Below are 21,302 nucleotides of genomic sequence, written 5' to 3'. Positions count from 1 at the left end.
AAGATGGTTTTTCCATTTAACCTACGCTCAATGTTACATTGAAAGTGAAAATGTGAAAAGAGCTAACTGATTTTTGAACTAATGGCGGGGGTCTTATCTAACAAAACAATAACGTTTTCTAGCAATGCAACAGTCCACAATCGGTTTGGATGCCATTGTTAAAATAGTATTAAATGATTTACTATCTTCTCTGTTGGCACAGAAACTGCATGATTTGTTTGACATAACTAGGAAATGAATTTCGTTATTTTATTGAATACCTTTCTTATTTGAAAAGATATGATCAGTCACTCACAAGACACCCACTTTTTACTGTGGAAGGCCCTTGAAAACTAAGTGTTTTTGCACTGCATTTTAAGCGTACGGTCAATACTTAGAAAATCAGTGATGGTTAAAAAAATGACGGTAAACTCTCGAAGACTAAAAAATGGAATTTTTAAAAGGAACTATTGGAAATTGTAGAAAACAGAAGTCATATTTTGAAATATTTGATACGAACATGGCGCCAATATTACCGTATGGTTCAGCGCTATGGGGCACTGAAGAACGCCTCATGAAAGATGTGTGCGTCTTGTATATGATGTGCTCAAATACATGGTCAAATTGGGACACAACATTGGACTACAAGGGTTAAACATGCTGAATGTGACAGGGTATAGCTATGTATGGATGGATCAACATGGTCATAATGAAAAAGGTTTGCCAACATTGTGCGAAGACATAACAAGATCAATGTGGTTGGAAAAGGAAAAAGCATATTTAGAAATTTGAACACTGATTTCAGTCACGCACCATCCTTAATGTAAAAATAAAAGTTTAAAGGGCTTTAGCTTGGATGTTCCGCCCCAAGTTAAATCGGGCAGATATTATTATCCCCAGTAACCGAGTACCATTTTACAAATGTATAATAAAGTGTTCTACTTTTAATGATCCGAGGATCAAATAACGTTTTGCCCACTATCCACATACCGAGTTATTTTTAATAAGTCAAGGGACATAACTCTGCATTACTATGTCTGACAAAAATAAATAACGTGCATAACCTCCACATTGCCCTCTTGTTTTAACCCATGTCCAATATTCCTTGAGCAATTGCAGGACAAGCTTTAGATTCCAAAAGTATGAATTTGAAATTGGACCAAGATATAAGAATTTGAAACTGAAAGACATTTAAATTCATTTACATGAAGCAAAACATATTCGAGGTCAATATCACTTATTTTGAGTTAAGATTTAGTTCCAGATATGTCAATATATCACTTCTATGTCCTGACATGTGACTAGTAACAGTTATTTAAAGATCACATTATAATACAGACTGAAATTTACAAAAAAAAGTCACCATCTTTTACAACAAGCACATATAACCAACGTTCAATTAACCCACAATATTGCCATTTGTAACACGTGAATCTTGAACTGAGGAAGAAAAAATCTTTTTAACACTTTATTACATAGAAAGTTGACTACAAATGGAACATCATGACAAGACTCATGGGTTTTTTGTAATGAAAAATAGATATTGAGAAATTGTAAGTACGAACACATGCACATAGCTATAAGAACATTTGACAACAAATAATGTTGAACCCTTCAATATATTGGTCGGCATCTATTAAACGAAGAAATGAGAAGACTCCTGGATCTTTTTTAAGAAAAATATGAGACATTCAAGACATTTGCTTCACAACATTTTCTTCAGAAAAGAGCTCAACCCAGAATACTTGAACATGCAGACAATGCAGGGTCTCTGTAACGGGTACAGCTGAAATGGCTAAATGTATGCAAAGGTGAATGAAGTTATGTGAAGAAACAGAAACACAACACTAATGACTGAATCTGACCAAACAGGCAAACAGGATTATATACACACTTGATAAGCAACAAGAAAACCCTAAGAAGACTATTCCTCACTTCACATTCAATAAATCATTAAATAACAATACATATTAATAATTCAACTGAAACACACTGATCAGCAACAAGAAAATATGTATTTCAGTGATTAAGTATTGAAAAAACACATTTACATTGCTAATATTGTACGAATATTATTGTAATACAATGTGTTCACAAAGGACAACTCCATCTAAATAGCAATATACAATTTAACGTCTAGTAGTTCCTGCAAACCAAAGCCACTTCTATAATCAAGTTTAATTATTTTCTTCTTCTCGACAGAAGAAACATTGTTTATAGTAGTTTGATGGCAATGTTGCAGCCATCCCCCACCAGGGAGGACTACACTGTTAGATAGCGACACTGCAGCACCTTCCCACCAGGGCACCCAGCTGTTTACTTTGTGTCCATAGATTCATCCTCCTTCTTATCCTTCTTTTCTGCAGCTGTAAAATCAACATTAAAAACTTGAAAGGGAAGACCATGGATATTTTAAGATGAGAGAACCATTAGAAATAATTCATGAAAATTCTTCTTGCATACCGGAGACATGCATATCGTTACCAAACATGGAAATCTCGTTCACAACTCACAGGCAACAACTTCATTAAGAATTAAATGCATTTTAATGCACCATTAAATGTACAATGTTTTAGAATTTTAGTCAAAATATCAAAATCCCCCCACATACATAAATAGCAAAGGTTCAAAAGCTAACCTTTAATTCATTTTATCTATTATGCTCAAGCGCAAACACTGTCTATCAAGACAACAATGAACAAGATGTGTGTGAATGTATGTTACCCGTCAGTGTGCATGTATGTTACCCATCTTATGTCAGTGTGCATGTGTGTTACCTGTGTTATGTCAGTGTGCATGTATGTTACCTGTGTTATGTCAGTGTGCATGTATGTAACTCGTGTTATGTCAAGTGTGCATGTATGTTACTCATGTTATGCCAGTGTGCATGTATGAAACTCGTGTTATGTCAGTGTGCATGTATGTTACTCGTGTTATGTCAGTGTGCATGTATGTAACTCGTGTTATGTCAGTGAACATGTATGTAACTCGTGTTATGTCAGTGAACATGTATGTTACTCGTGTTATGTCAGTGAACATGTATGTTACTCGTGTTATGTCAGTGTGCATGTATGTAACTCGTGTTATGTCATTGTGCATGTATGTTACTCGTGTTATGTCAGTGTGCATGTATGTTACTCGTGTAATGTCAGTGAACATGTATGTTACTCGTGTTCTGTCAGTGTGCATGTATGTAACTCGTGCTATGTCAGTGAACATGTATGTTACTCGTGTTATGTCAGTATGCATGTATGTAACTCGTGTTATGTCAGTGACCATGTATGTTACTCGTGTTATGTCAGTGTGCATGTATGTTACTCGTGTTATGTCAGTGTGCACTCGTGTTATGTCAGTGTGCATGTATGTAACTCGTGTTATGTCAGTGAACATGTATGTTACTCATGTTATGTCAGTGTGCATGTATGTAACTAGTGTTATGTCAGTGTGCATGTATGTTACTCATGTTATGTCAGTGTGCATGTATGTTACTCGTGTTATGTCAGTGTGCATGTATGTTACCCATCTTATGTCAGTGTGCATGTATGTAACTCGTGTTATGTCAGTGAACATATATGTTACTTGTGTTATGTCAGTGTACATGTATGTAACTAGTTTTATGTCAGTGTGCATGTATGTAACTCATGTCAGTGTACATGTATGTAACTCGTGTTATGTCAGTGTGCATGTATGTTACCTGTGCCTTCCCCTTCACCATCAGCTTGTGTGCTGTCTGTGCGGCGGCGTTTGCGGTTGGCAAAAGGTCGTCTGGCAAACCTTGGAACTGGGAGAGCGTCCATACCCAGAACTTTGTGGATCTGCCGGTATGCTATCAGCCGCAATGCATGCTGCAAATATATATAAAATGGTCAGAGATTATTTTTCTAAAAATCCTATGATTGGCCAAACTGTTAATGTTATGTACAACAACAAGAGGCCCAAAGGGGCCTATGCTCTACTGGCATGGCTTTTGTGGTCATATCAATCCAGAGCATGTATGTATGGGTAAAAGGCAACAGACATATACTTTATGTTTTGTGTTTGGGTTACCTGAAAACGTAGCACGTTCAACATCTGAGCCAGAAAGTATTGTAAGCAGATTAGTTGCATGAACTATTTTAATATGTGCCAAGTAAAAGTCATCTGACAAAAAAAAAAAAATGCTTTCAAAACTGTACTCATAGTAAAAATTTCTGTAGTTTTAAAAGTTAAAAAAAAGTTGGTCAAAAGGTCAAAGTCAAGGGCATCCTTGATCAATTTGAATAAACATTCACAATCAATTGTGCTGAGATGGATGCACGAACACACAAAAAGATTTTCAAACCTTTCCAGATTTATGTTTACCAAACCTGTGAACCCTGGGTGTGGCCAGTAATGACACCAGGTGCATAACTTAAACATTCACAACCAATTTTGTTAAGATGAATGCGCAAACTACAGAACTTAAAGCTAAAAAATGGCCTTTGGGCTTTCAACAAGAACAAAGCAGAGTAATTCACAAAATCAACTGCAGAAGCAAAAAGCAAATTGTCTCTCAAAATCCTAGACTTGCAAATTGTCTCCCTTAACTCTAGACTTGAATTTACATATACATGTAAACGTGGCTAAAAATAGAATTCGCTCATGCAGACCTGACTAAAAATAGAAAGCATTTCTTTAAAACTTTCATGGCCCATAATCTAGGCATTCATGGGCGGATCTTGCTGGTTTTCGAAAGGAACCAAGCTCTAATGGATATCTAGATACTGTACAAGTTTCATCGAGATACAATCAAAACTGAAGACTGTATCGTGTTCACAACCAATTGTATACACAATAGCATTTTTTTATACTATCAAGGGCCATAATCTAGGCATGCATGGGCGGATCTAGCTGGTTTTCGAAAGGAACCGAGCTCTAATGGATATCTAGATACTGTACAAGACTGTATCGTGTTCACAAGCAATTGTTTACAGACGCACGAACGCAGGGACGCAAGACCGCACATACTACGTACACATAACCATGGCATAAGCTCTTCTGGCCTTTGGCCAGTAGAGCTAAAAATCAAACCTACAGTTTATCGAGTCATTCCCTTCTCCACTCCATAGCTTTCATAACTCACATGTATTGCAAAATAGCTTATGAAGCTAACATTGCTCCCAACTACATAAATGAGGCGTTTCTCACCTGTGCTGATGCTGTGATGTCTTCACGCTCCTGGTTGCTGAGGCCGGACGCAGCATCCACAGGGTCCTTCTCGCATGGGTCAAGCAGTCCAGGACCTCCTGTTGGTTAATAATAGAAACAAGTAAGGCTCATATCTTTTGAATAGTTGCCGGTAAATATAGTTTTAACAACATTGTGAACATTCTGAACAACACAAAGTCTTATATCTAAGTAACATCAACAATAGTAACTGTTACAGAAGTAAAATTACATTCATTCGCTATCTGAAACATGTGATTTTTAAATGGAACTTAAATTAATCATAGCAAAAGTAAATCCTAGATCATCATTGTTTAAGGATAAAATAGGCATAATCATGCACCTTGAATTAAAGGGATATCCCCTCACTTGTAAGTTTACTTGGCGTTATGTGTGACATACCTGGCAGTAAAACTCCAGAAGCAATACACTCAAACAATCTGCGGAGGGCATCCCCAGGACTGAGAGGGGTCGGGGCGGAGCTCACACACTTCTCAACCAGCAACTCCATGGCCTGCACACAAAATTAAGAACATGCCACTAAGATATAGATCTATGAATTGAAATAATCAAGTTATTTTGAGATTTCCTTACACTTATGATACAAAGATAAAGATATTACAGACAGATATAATAGTAGTTGTAAGTTTACTCACCCATTCATTAAGCGGAGTCCAGGTTGGTACACGCTGACATAGATCCCTCAAGATTCGGATGACAATCACACATGACTGCAGACCATTGGCTCTAGCCTACAGTGCATATAAAAAACTCTTTTAAACCTGATCTCAGGAGTTTACGGCAAGGGTTGGAGCAACAATCTGGAATCTTCCTTAATTAGTATTGAGAATTCTTTATAATTTGTATATGCTATGAAAGATTCAACTGCCACACACACCTACACCTGTCATTATATAACCATTTTTATATATATTTCAGTGTAAACCAATACTAACGAAGGAGTGGCAGTTGGTCTTCATAAAAAATATTTGGAACTGGGGTCGCATTGTATTTTAAAACATCTTTTGGGGCACTAAGCACATTGAAGAGTACATCAGAACAACACTTGAATAGTATTTCTCAGCGCAATATTTCCGAAATAATATCTTTTAACACATTAAGATCTTTAAACAGCAAATAGAAGGGCCGTGCAACACATGACTTAGACTTGCTGTAAAATGGCGTAACTTAGTTTCCAACTTCTTCAATGTTTCACAAAAGATCAGACCTTTACCCGATGAAGGGCGCAAATGTACAGAGTCCAGATTGGTTGCTATAGGGCAGGTGTATGGAACTAGGGTCAGATTGCAAGCCTCCACCAAGTAGGGTGTACTTGGGGCAAGCTGGCATCCGCCACGCTACCTTTCCAGCCTCATGTGTTTTCATATCAATGATCAATCTTCTTGAACAGTCTCAAGGCCAGGTTAAAGTGATGGAACAGTTTCAAGCTTCATATCTCGCAGTAATCTTTATTTTACAACGACTGGCTTTGTTCACAACCGCCATACCCATAAACACACATCAAATAAAATACAGCACAAGAACTGTTCCAATCAAAGGCAATATCATTCATACACTACATTCAATCATCAAATGTCCATGAACTGGGGAAGTATATGACAATATGTTTCATAAAATATGAATACAATTAGCATACAAATATAGGAATAGTAAAAATTTGATGATTAATTGTACTGATGCCTAGAAATCTCGGACAGCAATCACAGAATGCCAAGTGTGTTTATATGTGCAGATTTAATGAGAAACTATCAGAGACTACCAACTAATAAACTAACATCTACAGTCAACTATGTGAAAGTCACAGTAAACATTTAGCAGCAACTGTGAAAGAAAGAATCATGCTTTGACCTTGATCTTCCCTTTCCAGGTCGGCAGAAATGCAAACGTTGATTTTCATATAGGGGAAACGAGGTATACATATGGAGTACTTTGAACACATTATAAAACTTAAAGATTGATCATTCATAAAGTCCTAACCCTACTTGTAATGAGCAAACATCAAATAAGGAAAATATGATGAAATATATATGAACACAAGTGATCACAAGGCTGAAAAGTAGTAAGAAAGTGTTACTAAACCTGGAACCATTTTGCATGTCGAAGGGCTGCCAGGGCATCAAGGCATTTCTGCCTATCCAGAACATCTGGTGGATCTTTCACTGTGCTGGCCTCTGTTATTGCAAACAACGATTGCCATATGGGTGTTTGATCATAAGAGCCTGGGTTCTGGGCTGTGACTAGGCCACATATAGGGTGTAGGGTGTGCACCCAAATTACACCCAATAGGGGTCACTTCGCTTGGAGAACAAGAGAAAAATACCTATTTGATCAACTCAAAAAAGTGTGATCCAATGTTTAATTTTTACGACACATAAACTTGTGTTCTTGAGGTTCTCTTGACTTGAGCATTTTAATGCTACCAAATAAGTGATGCAAACATTACTCAGAAAATATTTAACTGACTACTAAACTTTCGTTGAATGTCAAGAAATAGCTTCCTCTATAAACAAAAAAACTTCTTATTTATCAAAAAAGATTTAAAAATAAAATCCTATGGCTTTATTGACATAATAATATTGGCTTTATTATCAATAACAAATATTTAACAAAGCTCTGCCTATCATTCCTTAACAGCAAAGTGATCCCCCCACCCACAGACCCAGAAACCCTGACCATGGTCAAAAATCCATCTATACTGAACCCTGGCTCGACACTGCTTGCAAGAGAAGGCTTCACAACAAATGTCAGCATGATATTGAATACAATGTCAATTCAAGAACTAGTAAATGGTCAACTTTTAAGCAGTTATTCAGAATTTCTTTATTTCATGAACGTAACATTTTGTAAGCCTTCAACTTATGTAGCGAATAATTTTGAAGGAATTTGAAGCAGATAGGTCATGACATATATTAAGCATTAAAGCATAGATTAAGATGACAAATAATAATATCTGCAGCATTATATGTAGGAAACTGATTAAAATCTCATAAAAAGAAGCCATGACCACTCCACAAAGATGCCAAATACAAAATGCAACCCTAATGAAACAAATATTAACTGTAAACAGATGCATTTGTGGAGGCATACCTGCTTCAGCCGTCTCACGCATGATGGGGGATGTGAGGGTGATGGTGCATGACACATGGGGCTCCATGTTGTTGGTCACGATGATGGCAGCCTCCTCCACACAACGCTTCACATCATACTTCTCCTCCGTCACAGTCTGACATAAACGTTACATATTAGAACAGCCAGTTGTTGCTTTTAAACATATAAAGATACATGTAAATGCTCAGAAATCATACAAACATCGCTATTTACCGTTGGAATTTATATAATCAGCTCTTATTCCAGTATTACTTTTTTAACATTCAAAGATGAGGGACAAGAGTCATAAAGAATAACGGTCAACTCACAGTGAGCTGTTTTGGTAGGCCATCAGCAACCCTCTCAAGAAGAGTGCGTGTGGGTTTCTCTGAGCAGAGAACAACCAGATGAACGTTGAGGTCCCCATGCAGCAGAAGTCCCTTCGCCAGCACCCCAACCCTCATTACGCCCTTCAGCACACGAGGAGGGGCGGAGTCATCTGGTGTATCTCGGTGACCAAAACAACCAGTCGCACTATTATCAAATACAGAAGCTTTGTTTATTCTCAACATTTATCTTACATTTGTACACTGTTACTTTCAGGGATGTGAATGCTTGGTCACAAAATCTGCTGAAAATGGGGTCACCCCCATTAAACTTACAAAGTAAAATCAATTTTGAAAATTTCGAACCAGCTTCAAAATAATTTATAATTATTTTTTGGGGGCAAAAACAGCTGAAATCAGCTGATCCACTAAAGATTCTTATCCCTGTAGTTTAAATATTTATACACAAAAAAACGTGTAAACCATTATTTCTTATTCATCTTAAGTTATTAAGATTTAAAAATATTCTGTCACTCCAGCAAGGAGCAATGCTTACCCCTCCTTAATATCATCATCCTTTTTCGGGTCCGACGATGTTGCTACGGGCTTGATGGGCTTAGGAGCCTCTTTTTTGGGGGCCACTGGCTCCTTCTTTGGCGCCGCCACAGACTCCTTCTTCACCTCCACCTTGCTCACCTTCGCATCACTGTAGCAACAACGGAATATGGTATTATCTCACTTCTTACAGTGAAGAACTTGGAACCTAACATTTTATGTTTCAATCAGATAATACATGTGTGCCACATTGAAATGGGTATATTGATCTAGCACTCAGACTATTGGTTGGGTGAATGTGTATCACCAGTTCTGCATCTGTGTGGTACATGGTTGTCATCACTGTGCTACAAAATTAGTTTCATACTTAATTTACTCAAGTTTTCTCAAAAAGCACATTTTAATATAACAAGGGCCATGTTTTCTTGAAGCACTCAGATTATTGGTTGGGTGAATGTATATCACCAGTTCTGCATCTGTGTGGTACATGGTTGTCATCACTGTGCTACAATGATATTTTAAAAGTGTCAACGACAGTTTCTATTTTTGACACAAGGGCCAAACAGGTTTTCCAATATATACATTCAACTATTAACTGGTATTACAATGTGCAAGTTTCCGGAAATATATCAGGTCCAACAGAACAGAAATATGGCCATGAAATCAACAAAAACTTTCACAAGAAATAACTTTGTCATTTATGAAGAGGTTTTAGAGCCAGAATAAACTCAGACATTTAAGATGAAAGTTTCCTGGCAGTAAATTGACAAATTAAGCATGGCTGATTTCAAAATGAACAAAAACAAGGAAACTGGCAATTAGCAGTGCTAGATATTGTTTGTAAATACATTAACCTTTAGGAATAAATGCCAGATAAAATAATCCTTTGTCAGAGATATTATCATTTATAAAAAAAATAAGGAAACATTAAGAGTAAAAACACCTGGTGAACATTTGGTCACGGCCTGATTCATGTCAGCTTTAGTTTATGAGCATGATCTCACCTTTCAGCGACTTGGTCAGAGACAAGTTTAAGCCCCTTTTCACAAGCAGACACAATGTTTTGCACATGCTGGAGCTCATCTTCATTAGGGTAGATGGCAGCATGCTTTGCCATCACATGTCGGTCATCAGAGGAGTCAGGCTTCCTGATACCCTGCAAAAACACAATACATTCTGAATCCTGCATCAGACGTGCTTATAATGTTAGCGGTCTACAGGCCATGATACAATGCATCTTGTGGGACTCAAACATATATATGATATATACAGATACCTCAACTGTAATATGGATCTTAATTCTAGCACTTTCTCACATACTTATAGCTATAGTTCATTATAAAGTCGCACACCCAGGGCTTGACGCTTATTCTAATACTTGGTTGCGCTTCGGGCAACAACCAAGCCATTTCACTTGCCAGAATAAAATTTTTACTTGCCCAATTTATTAGACAATCTGTGCCATACCACAAATCTCATTTTATATTCACACTCACCTTGATTGCTTTAACTATATGAAACGTTTATAAAAGAATGTATCTATACACTCACCTTGATTGCTTTAACTATATGAAACGTTTATAAAAGAATGTATCTATTTTGGCTCAGCAAAAGTGTACTTGTTGCATAGTTTATCTCCAAAAAGCATTTAAAATGTAACAAAAACAAAGGCAGCTAAGCATTTGAAACAATCAGAATGGTCTCATAAAAGAACTGTAAAAAAACATTAAGAGTTGGTTGCGAATCTTATTTCGGTACGATCAGGATCAGGTACAAATGTCCATTTAGCTCTGCTTTTATTTACATGTGTTTGGTTAAAAAATCAATATGCTAACATTTTAAAATCAAATGAAATTGAAAATATCTGTTCTTAAAGGAAATATTACAAATACATACAAGAAGGTTGCAAAATAAACCCCTAAAATTGTTTAGACAAAATAGCGATCTCGCTGCATCCTCCATTTTGTAACATCTTAGACATGAGGAGTCAGGTTATTGATTTTCTTAGCGCCACCTCGCCAATAACAATAACCGTCTACTTCAAAAATGGCGTGATTTGTTTGTACAATACAAATATTAATTATGCAAGACAACATTTTTCTTGATAATGTCGCCTTTTCTATCGCATATTAACAAACTTAAATCATTTGATTAGGGTTTTCTCAATGTACATTCTTATTGCTTGCAGTTCAGCCTACTGGCGATCTTTTAATAATTGGATGATACATGACCCAATTATTGGATTAAGAGATTACCGATTATAAATAGCTAATTGCAATGTTTTAACAGCTTGAATAATGGCCAAATACTCATTGATTGACAGATTTACAATATGCTAAAAATTTGGCGGAGTCAATGTTGCTTTGATGTCACAAATAGGCGAAGTCTGGGAATTTTAGGCGACCACTTGGCCCCCGCGCGAGAGCCCTATTTTGATTTGGTAAAGCTCACATGATTGGTCAACCGATCTGGACAGAATTATTCGAGCTCTATTGGAAAATATTCGGCAATTTCCGCCATGCATTGTTTAAAACAAAATGGTCCGTATGACCCGATTTCAGAGAATACAAGCAATGAAAGCATTGGTTTCGGTTTCATAAATACTCCCCAGAAAGGAGATGCTCAATAAATGATGCAATATTCTTTTTTACCAGAAACTTGCCAATTTGACGATTTTTTTCTATTACTGTCGCTTGGGCAGGTAGATTCTTAAAACTACAGCCCGTCTACCAAAATTACTTGCCCCAGGCAATCGGGCAGTGGTTAATGTCGAGCCCTGACACCATCAATGCCACTTATTACATGTGGGTGCATTGACAACCTGTGGTGATGACAAAGTTTGGCACATTGATAACTTACAGGAGGAAGAGGTCCGAAGCGCGGTGGGGGCATGCCAGGGCGGCCCATGCGGTGCCACTCATACATTTCCATTTCCTGGAACCGACGCTGCTCAGCCCAGTAATACTCCTCCTCCATCCTGAAACATCAAACATGGGAATATTCAGAACCTCAACAGTATCATGCTGCAATGAAAGCATTTCAGACATCATACTTGTTAGGGACTCGCTTCGAGAATGAGATGATTGGTGATTGTATATAACCAGTTCTGTGTCTGTGTGGTGCATGGAGGTCAGCACTGTGCAAGAATGTACTTTTAACAGTTACAAAAACCATTGACAGCACATTTTCCTTAAGTTCAAATATCTCACAATTATAGAATGTAATAATTCTTGGTCAAATTAACCATAAGACAACAACCCAAACACTGCATACACCTTATACATTCCTTACAGACAAACCCTACCTCTGTTCCTGTTCCTTCCTGCGCCAGAACTCTTCCTTCTGTGCCTGTCTCCGCAGCTTCTCCTCCTGAATCTTCCGTACACGGATACTTGGCTTGATCTCAACCTGCAGGCTGGGGTCTACCTTTTTCTGGAATACAATGGGAATACAGGATTTTAGTATTTTGACAGAGTTTAAAAAAACAATTCATGATTATATAGCCGTTTGGCAAAACATGTTGTTTTTCTGGCTCATGTTACAAACAAGTTGGTCTAATTTCATTGTGTTGTATTTAAATTTATGTTACACACGGTACATTCTAGCAATAAGTTTGGTTACATTCTCTTTCCACTACAATCAGAAGCTGAGGGTTGCCCAATTCCAGATGACAGACAGATGTGTAGCACATTTGATGACAGACCAACGATTCTATGTGCTAATCAATAGTTCAGTATAATACCAAGTGGTTTACCTTGTACTGCAGTCTGTGTCTACGTCCCTTCATGTGCATGTCCTTGGCGTTGGGATCATTGAACTTGCACTCACACAGTTTACAGTTGAAGCTGATAATCTTCCCTGTCGCCTCATTCTTGATCTCTTCTATGTACTCATGACCTTCAAATATTAGTTCACAAGCTTAATACAATTATTCAAATATAATTATTCAAATATATGTTTTACTATTCTCCACCATTGTTATAAGCTGGAGGACCAATTATTAACATAGTTAAAAGAAGCAAAAATTTGAGTTAACATTAATACTAGCATATTATGACCAATTGACACATTGCCTTTATGCACTGAACACATGTGCAAAGTACTTGAAAAAATATCCTCGTGCATGACAAAGTTACAACCTTAACACGACCAACTTAACTTCATATGCTAATAATATGCAGCATTCAATAATGATAACACTTCAAGTGTGACCTTGAAATTTTAAGATGGGTTGTTGGTCTTAATAAATTACATCTCATTCATCGAACACATGCACATAAATGTTAAAATCCTTCAGTTCATGTCAAAGTTATAGCCAGACGGTACACAACCAACCATACAATATATGCATATATGCAGCATTCTAAACAATATTTCTATCTAAGATATGGTTCATGTGCATTGCACTTCTCCTTAATATGATCTATCTGTATATGAAGTTAGAAGTCAATACCTCAAAAGACTTTTGGAGTCAAGCTGTTGACAGGTCACTTCGACATTTTAACAAAATTTCGCAAACAAATAAAACTTCAATAATCTGTTTTGGTTATTTAAGCAATAACATCACTATATGCTCATTGCATACATCCTTATTATTCATATTCACTGATAAAAATAAACACTTATTAATCATGTGACTGATTTTCTGCATTTATGGAAGCTGCCAATGTGTCAGTCACGACTATATAGTTTATTCAGATTTGAACGCAGCCATTGCATTGGTTGATGAATTAGGCTATATCATCAAAATTAACTCCAATTAACCTAGATTGATGAATGCAGAGAATCAGAATGCATCAGCCATGGGTAACTGATGATGTTTGAGAAGACGCAGAAGAGCTACCTACCAACAGGGGCCACATCTTTTTCTCCAAGAATATTCAGTGGTCCATCATCCCCGTCATCAGCTTGAAAACAAAGACAAAACTTACAACAAAAGCAAAATATGATTAAGCAAGACACCCTTATTCAGTTTAACAAGCTCGGTGAGGAGTGAATGCATAAACTTGTTTATCATTTTTCACTAAGCACACAAACATTGTCTCGGCAAACAGTGTACTACCTGTGTGATTATCTTAGGACGGTTTTAGAGAAATGGCACAGGTTTTTGCATTTTGACGAAGACACCAAAGCTAGGACAGTTCCTATAAATTTCCTTAAAAAGAACAACAACAGAAGAAGTAAAATCCCCAACAGCACTTCAATATGGGATATAATATTCATCAGTGTGTGTATACCACATGATAAATTGCTTCAAATGAAGACTTTAAACTAAGATAACTTCACTATTTCTTCATCATTTAAAATGACACATAGCGCAGTCTACGCCGCTTATTGAGCCCTGCCTTCGGTCTTTTACCAGAATTTGATTTTAAACAAAATATTGCCTTCCGACCAGCATGTATGACGTAATTTATCAAGTGGTGTACACACACTGTTCATAATCAAATGTAGGAAAAACAAAATATCAGTGAGCTACATCAGACACTGTCATACATACTTATAGAACAGACAACTTTTGTTTACGTACAATCCATAGGAGCTGCCTGGGTTGCAGCCGGGGCTGGAGCAGCTTTCACCTCCTCCATCTTGATGCCAGTTGTCTTCAGCTGGTTCCCACCTGGGAGAAAAATAGGCATCTATACTACATTTTCCAGAACAACATTGGCAGAATGGGACAGACAATTTAACACAAAATAATTAAAAAATACTGGCTTCATTTTTAACACATGTAAACAATATACATGTGTAAGGTACATGTCAAAGAACCACTGTCAAAACTTACCAACAAAGGTGATTTTTGGTGTGGCAAGGACTTTCTTGACAGCAGCAGTGCTGGCAGCAGTTATGGTGGCAGTTGGGACCTTCGGTGCGACAGCTACAGGTTTGACTGCTGTGGAAGAGGTTGTAGACTTTGTCTGTCCCACCACAACAGGGTCAGATGAGGGGATTGGCTTGCCAAGTTTTGTATGCAGCTTCAATACCTGACAGGTGAGAGAGAAAAAGCTGACATGATGGTATTGAATGACTCTTCTTAAAAGGAATGAAATCTTACTTACAAAGATTCCATGAAAAACTCCAATCAAGACTTACCAGTGCAATTTAACTACATTTGTACATTAAAACGTGACAAGATACTGGGATCAGTCAGAAGCTAGAAGATACATCATTTTTTTTCCAATTATTTATTTATGCATTGCAATCTTACCTTTTGATGCTTTGCTCCTCTTACATGGGCAGCATAGGCATCCGCTCCTGTGCATGTGACATCACACAGCTCACAGCGAAGCTGATTCTGCCCGCCCCTTGCTGTAGAGGAAGCGAGTCCTGCTTTGGCTGCAGCCTCCTTCTTCTTGTGTTTCTGACCCTCCAGGTGCTCCCTGTATGTCTACAAGATCAGCAATATGACAACATTGGCATTTAATCACTTTCTTTTTACAGGTAATTTAAATTAAGAAAACTATTGCTAATAGTTGTAAACAAAGTAACACTTATGTCATGATCTGTCATATTAAATGTCTACATCATATTATATAATATAGGTCTACTTCCAATACCTCGTACACCTTATTAGAATTGAAACACATGAGACTTCATGAAATAACAAGAGATGTTTGGCAAACATCATGCCTCTCTAGGCGCAATGTTGTCCGAAATATTTGGACAATTGAAAGAAATATGCAAGGATGGAAATGCCAGCTGATTTAACCTGATGACCTCAAAATCAATAGGTGTCATGGTCGCAACATGTCAAGTTTCAGGACCATATGCTTAAAGGCCACTGTGACCTTTGACCCAATGACCTTAAAATCAAATGGGGTCATCTTCTGGTCAGGTCCAGTCTCCTTATCAACTCCAAAAGACCATTAGGTATGGGCATTAACAGGAAGGGGGGCATAATAATTATGTATGGAATAAACAATAGTTACCTGTGGGCCAGCACAGCTGATTTTGCAGACATCACAGTAGTGAAGCTGAGGTGGTTTATTAACCTTGGGTTTTCCTGCCACTCCGTTCTTTCCCAGTGTTGTGGGGCCGGCCTTTTTCAGGGTGGACCAGTTACCAGTGGCCTTGGCTGCCTGCTGCTGCTGATAGTAGCTGGTAGCAGCTGAGTACAGAGCAGCATCATAACCTGAAAAACAGGGTAACTCCAATAACAGCTTGTCAAAGAAGAAACTTAATAATCGGAAGTTACCTTCATGCCCTAAATCGCCCACCTGAGTGAAACCTTCAGTTTCTTACCTCTAGACATTGTTCAAAACCAAATATATTAGTTGTAGGCCTTTTGGTTTCAGACAATAAGATTTTTATTTTTTGCCTTTATATCCCTATGAAACACAGGTGACACCTTTGGATGGGCCAATTTAGAACCCAGGCATAATTTGAACAATCTTGGTAGAGGACCACTAGACGGAGCTACAAATTAACTATCTAAGCTTGATATTTGTAATCAAAACTGTATACATGGTCTTAATTTAATTGTTATAGCTTCAACGATAAAAAAGATGGTCAAAATGTCAGCTGTCAATATTGACATTTGTTTTCAAAACTGTACATATGGTCCAAATTTCATTACTAAAGCTTCAAATAAAGAAAGTAGGTCAAAAGGTCACAGTCAAGGTCATCGAGGACAACATTGATTTGATTGTTTGCAAAACTATACATGTGGTCAAAATTTCATTGCTGTCGATGCAAAAATAAGAAAGTATTTCAAAAGGGATGGGGACAGCTTTGACCCTAGGTGCATAATTTGAACAAACCTGGTAGAGGGCTATCACATGATGCTACATGCCAAATATGCAAGGTCTTGGACTAGTAACTGAGACGAGAAGAATATAAAACAAGAGCTGTCACAGTATGTGACGAATGCCCCCGAATGTGACACTGATGTACAAACAAGGTCAGTACATGAAAAGTTGATCTTGCCTTTACGTGTCAAATACATATGGCAAGTTATTTTAAATTGCCTCTGAACATAAAAAAATACCACCCATACTTGACAACCCACACTGTTATGTCCTTATATTCAGAATTCCCTTGTGAATAAACACTAAGTGTGACCTTGACCTTTGAGGTAGGGACACGAGTCTTGCACGCCACACGTCGTCTTGGTGTGTGGAACACATGTGGCAAGTTATTTTAAAATCTGTCCATACAAGGGAAAGTTATAGAGCCGGACGGACGGTGCAATTTTAATATGCCCACCTTCGGGGGCATAAAAAACACTTATATCAAGAGTATGGCCAGCAGTTTCGAACAAGAAGATTTCCTATATATCTTAATGAAAAACAGGTAATCCCTATGTCATGGTCAATTTAACCAAAGGGGCTTTTTAGAAAACCACTACACAATGTTACACACTAAATATCAAAGCTCTAACTTCTAAGCCTTATGCTTTTTGTCGAAATATATTTTTTTTCTTTTTTTTCTTTCAGATGCCTTAACCCTTTAGCACATAGGCAAGTGGCCAGATTACACCTCCCAGTCAATAGCCAACTAACTGATTAGCAGGCCCTTTTTAGGGGTATTGGAAAAGTGCAAATTTATACAGCAGTATGACCTTTAGATTGATATAACTCCCAAAATTTGTGGCCAAATCTTTTTAATATGAATATATTTTTTACAGATAAATTAAATTATCTAATAAATGGTGTCAATGATGAAATATTAAATTATTTTATTTCATCTGTGAATGCATTTTCAAGATGGACTTGTACCATTACTTTGAAATGTCATAATTTTATTCAATCAATGGGTTAATAAAACTACTGGGATCAATCTTAATTTTTTTACCCCTATCATAAAAAAGCCCCATCCAGATAAAAAAGCCGACCATTGAGGTTCATGTGTATAATACACAGAAATGTGGCAGGAATATCCTGTGTCATCCAGCAGAGAGATCAAGACGCCGCTGGTCATCCCTGTGTGTCAGCCTTGGTTCGGGATGACACAAAAATAAACTGATTGCTACAAATACTACATTGTACCATATGTTTCACATAACTGGATCAAGACATACAAGCATTACGTTTGTATCACTGAACCGCTTCTCAGTATGTGATAGTAACAAGTGTTTTACCAGAGTATGTTGATGTGGTAGCACTTGTGGTGGACTGGTAGGTGGTGGCAGGGTTGTATGTGGACACCGACTGGGTAGAAGCTCCAGCTGTGTACACATAGTTGGTCGGAGCTGAGGTCACCTGCACAGTTTGAACTTTAGGAACTGTTGCCTGCCTCTGAGCAGTGTATGTTGTTCCAGTTGTGTAGGATGGTTTTACTACCACTGAAATTAAGTTTAGCAAGTCTGTTGATACCACAATAACTGCAAAATAAATTGACCTTACCCTTAATGCAATTTCAACACACCTCAAGGAATGGACATATAACAAGAATATCCATTAAAATGAAAAGTTCATTAACTTATATTGATGCTTAAAAATGTAACTTCCCATTTAAAAAGCTATAAATATCTGTAATGTCTACGTACCGGCCTGCTGTTGGTACTGGGTTTCTCCAGTAGTGTACGTGGCTGCCGCCTGTGCTGGCTGGTAATACATTTTCTGTTCATATGTGGCTGCAGGCTGAAATTAATTCAATTATTGTTTTAGATTAAACATCTTAACTATCAGCAATTAACAAATCTTATTGTATTATTTCTCAAGCAGCAAACCTAACAACACCAATAAATGTGTAAATTGTATCTTTCGATAAATATTTCAATCAACAGTCATACTGTAACTGCAACTTGTGTCCTGGCATATGCATATTGTGGGGTTGTATGTTGTGTTTGATAAGCATCATAAGCCTGTCCAGCCCTTGGAGCAGTTGCATATGCTGCAGCCTGAGGAGTGGCTGCGACAAACGCTGTCTGCACAGCAGCTGGGTATGTCGGTGCAGACTGGGCAGCATTAGCTGTTGGGTACACGTAGTGTGCCATCAGAAATTGCCTGGAATGGAAAACAATCGGATAAACATAAATAAAAACACTAGCTTGCAGAGCTATTTTCCCACATAAAGCACTAGTATAACTTCACAACAAAGCTATTAAGTGCGTGATGATAGTTAAAACAATGCTTGCCTCGCACAAAAATATTGATTTGGTTTGTTGCTCAACTCTAATTGAGGTCCAAAGGAAATATCTCTTACAATTGAAATTTTATCTAATTTCCGGCCGTTGGAATAACAAGTATCTACAAATAACAAGTATCTACTATGTTCAATGAAGCAAAAACATCACCACATATAATTGGTTGTACATTATGGCCAATATTTTTTTATATCCAAGATATTTCAAAAAGATTTTTATCTTTTTCGTCTATACTCATTTGCCCATAAAGTCAGAAACAATTGGAATGTTTTACCAGTAGATATTGTAAATACAAATAATGTGATTATGTTTCAGTCAAAGCTAGATAAACTGTAGCAAGGTTTACTCTTGAAAATGAGTACTGATTAGATCCAAAACTAGATACTATTAAAAATATGCCAAACCGGACATTGGGGGGAAAGACAGGCCTTCGGGGCCTTACAGTTTCCCTCAAGAACCAGGTAGAACCAGGTAATTGGATTATATAAAAAGAACGCAAACATTGACAGGTTCTGCAAGTAAATTGGTTTGTTATTGCTTAAGCAAGTTCTACTGTGTTACAAAAGTTTGAATATTTATCAAACAAAACATGTCAACGAAGTTTACAAATTGCAATTTTAAAGAAATAGTTGAACTTTACGTCATAAAGTCCTACCACAGCGAAGAAACAATGACAAATTTGTCTTCCGACGAAATATGATGAGATGCCCGGATGTTCGCACGGCGTGCGCTACTTGAAATAAATTTATTTGTAAAAAACAGTGCTGAAATATTTAGTCAAAACGTCACCCAGTCACCCGGCGCGCGCCCCTCTAAAGTTGTCGAAATTTACTTTTTATATCAATATTGGAGAAAAAGGTTATAAAATAAGCTCAGAATGTACCATTTCCGACTACAAATTGCTCAATTTACCTTAAGGGAGTAACCCAAGATCCACATTAAAACAGGATATGCCATATACATGAACTTTCGGTTCTGAGGGAGGGGCGCAACGTTTTAACATGCGCCCCTAGGTTACGCCCCCTCTTACGTCAATTCCTGGATCCGCCCCTGTGATGAAAACCTTGTATCAGGCCTGACTCTTTGATAGTGGCTCTTGAGCTTGATGATAAGTTGCGCCTGAGGAAGGTTGTTTTGTTATTTGCCTTATCGATATGGGCATGCTAGGACAGGTTGGTGGTGAGGACAGCTCCAAGATATTTTGATATCTCTGACTTGATAAGCTGTTGGGCCATGGATGTTTTTTTTGCGGTTATGTTCTCCCACTTCTTAGAGATACGGAGGACCACAAACTTGTCAGGGTTGAACTCCATAAGCCACTTTTTCCCCCAAGCCTGTAATTTGTCAAGGTCATCCTGTAGGGCCTGAGCAACTGCAGCGGTTTTGATGATCATATACATCAGAAAGTTACTTGCAAACAGTCTAGTGGTAGACTGGACAGTTTGAGGATGGTCATTGATATACACCAAGAACAAGAGAGGACCATGCATATTAACGGTTCCTTGAGGGGCACCTGATGCTACCGGTGCAGACCTTGAAGACTTCCCTTCAAGGAGATCCACTGGCTTCGGTTAATTAGAAAGCTATTAATCCAATCCAACAACAAAATCTTAACTTAAAATAACCCTAAACAGTTTAAACACGCAGACACCCTAACAGTACATTGTGCACTATTATTCTCTGGAAATATTTGAACATTTACACTACATTTTGAAACAAGAGGCCCAAAAGGGCCTATGCTCTACTGGCATGGCTTTTGTGGTCATATCAATCTACAGCATGTATGTATGGGTAAAAGGCAACAGACATATAGTTTATGTTTTGTGTTTGGGTTACCTGAAAACGTAGCACGTTCAACATCTGAGCCCAGAAAGTATTGTAAGCAGATTAGTTGCCTGAACTATTTTAATATGTGCCAAGTAAAAGTCATCTGACAAAAAAAAATGCTTTCAAAACTGTACTCATAGTAAAAATTTCTGTAGTTTTAAAAGTTAAAAAAAGTTGGTCAAAAGGTCAAAGTCAAGGGCATCCTAGGACAACATTGATCAATTTGAACAAACATT

General features: G+C 37.5%; 1 protein-coding gene across 2 annotated transcripts; it reads right to left on the bottom strand.

Annotated features, from left to right (window-relative positions):
• Positions 1–1,434: 1,434 nt before the first annotated feature.
• Positions 1,435–19,992, bottom strand: LOC128227476 (zinc finger RNA-binding protein-like). Of its 2 annotated transcripts, none has more exons than XM_052938053.1 (22): positions 19,895–19,992; positions 18,886–19,099; positions 18,640–18,733; positions 18,232–18,435; positions 16,082–16,284; positions 15,361–15,540; positions 14,938–15,136; positions 14,683–14,772; positions 14,000–14,059; positions 12,907–13,049; positions 12,457–12,584; positions 12,012–12,129; positions 10,157–10,308; positions 9,154–9,303; positions 8,601–8,805; positions 8,272–8,407; positions 7,264–7,355; positions 5,820–5,915; positions 5,566–5,677; positions 5,146–5,243; positions 3,674–3,824; positions 1,435–2,345 (listed from the first exon to the last, which is right to left on the bottom strand). In XM_052938053.1, the coding sequence occupies exons 2-22, from the start codon at positions 19,087–19,089 to the stop codon at positions 2,296–2,298; spliced, it is 2,865 nt and encodes a 954-aa protein (XP_052794013.1). In that variant the 5' UTR covers positions 19,090–19,099; positions 19,895–19,992; the 3' UTR covers positions 1,435–2,295. The 2 variants fall into 2 exon arrangements, with proteins under 2 accessions (XP_052794013.1, XP_052794012.1); XM_052938052.1 differs by having other exon boundaries at positions 19,880–19,972.
• Positions 19,993–21,302: the final 1,310 nt, after the last annotated feature.

The sequence above is a fragment of the Mya arenaria genome, chromosome 3 (genome assembly GCF_026914265.1).
Source record: "Mya arenaria isolate MELC-2E11 chromosome 3, ASM2691426v1".
In the NCBI taxonomy this organism is placed as follows: Eukaryota; Metazoa; Mollusca; class Bivalvia; order Myida; family Myidae; genus Mya; species Mya arenaria.
This window is presented reverse-complemented; position numbering and strand designations above follow the sequence as displayed.

What these genes read in the sequence shown, in the direction of transcription:
- LOC128227476 (XM_052938052.1), bottom strand. An exon ending in AAAAGATGTGGCCCCTGTTG is followed by an intron (nt 13,050 to 13,999) that starts GTAGGTAGCTCT and finishes TAATATTTGAAG; the next exon opens with GTCATGAGTACATAGAAGAG. An exon ending in TTCTGGAGTTTTACTGCCAG is followed by an intron (nt 5,244 to 5,565) that starts GTATGTCACACA and finishes ATTAACCAACAG; the next exon opens with GAGGTCCTGGACTGCTTGAC.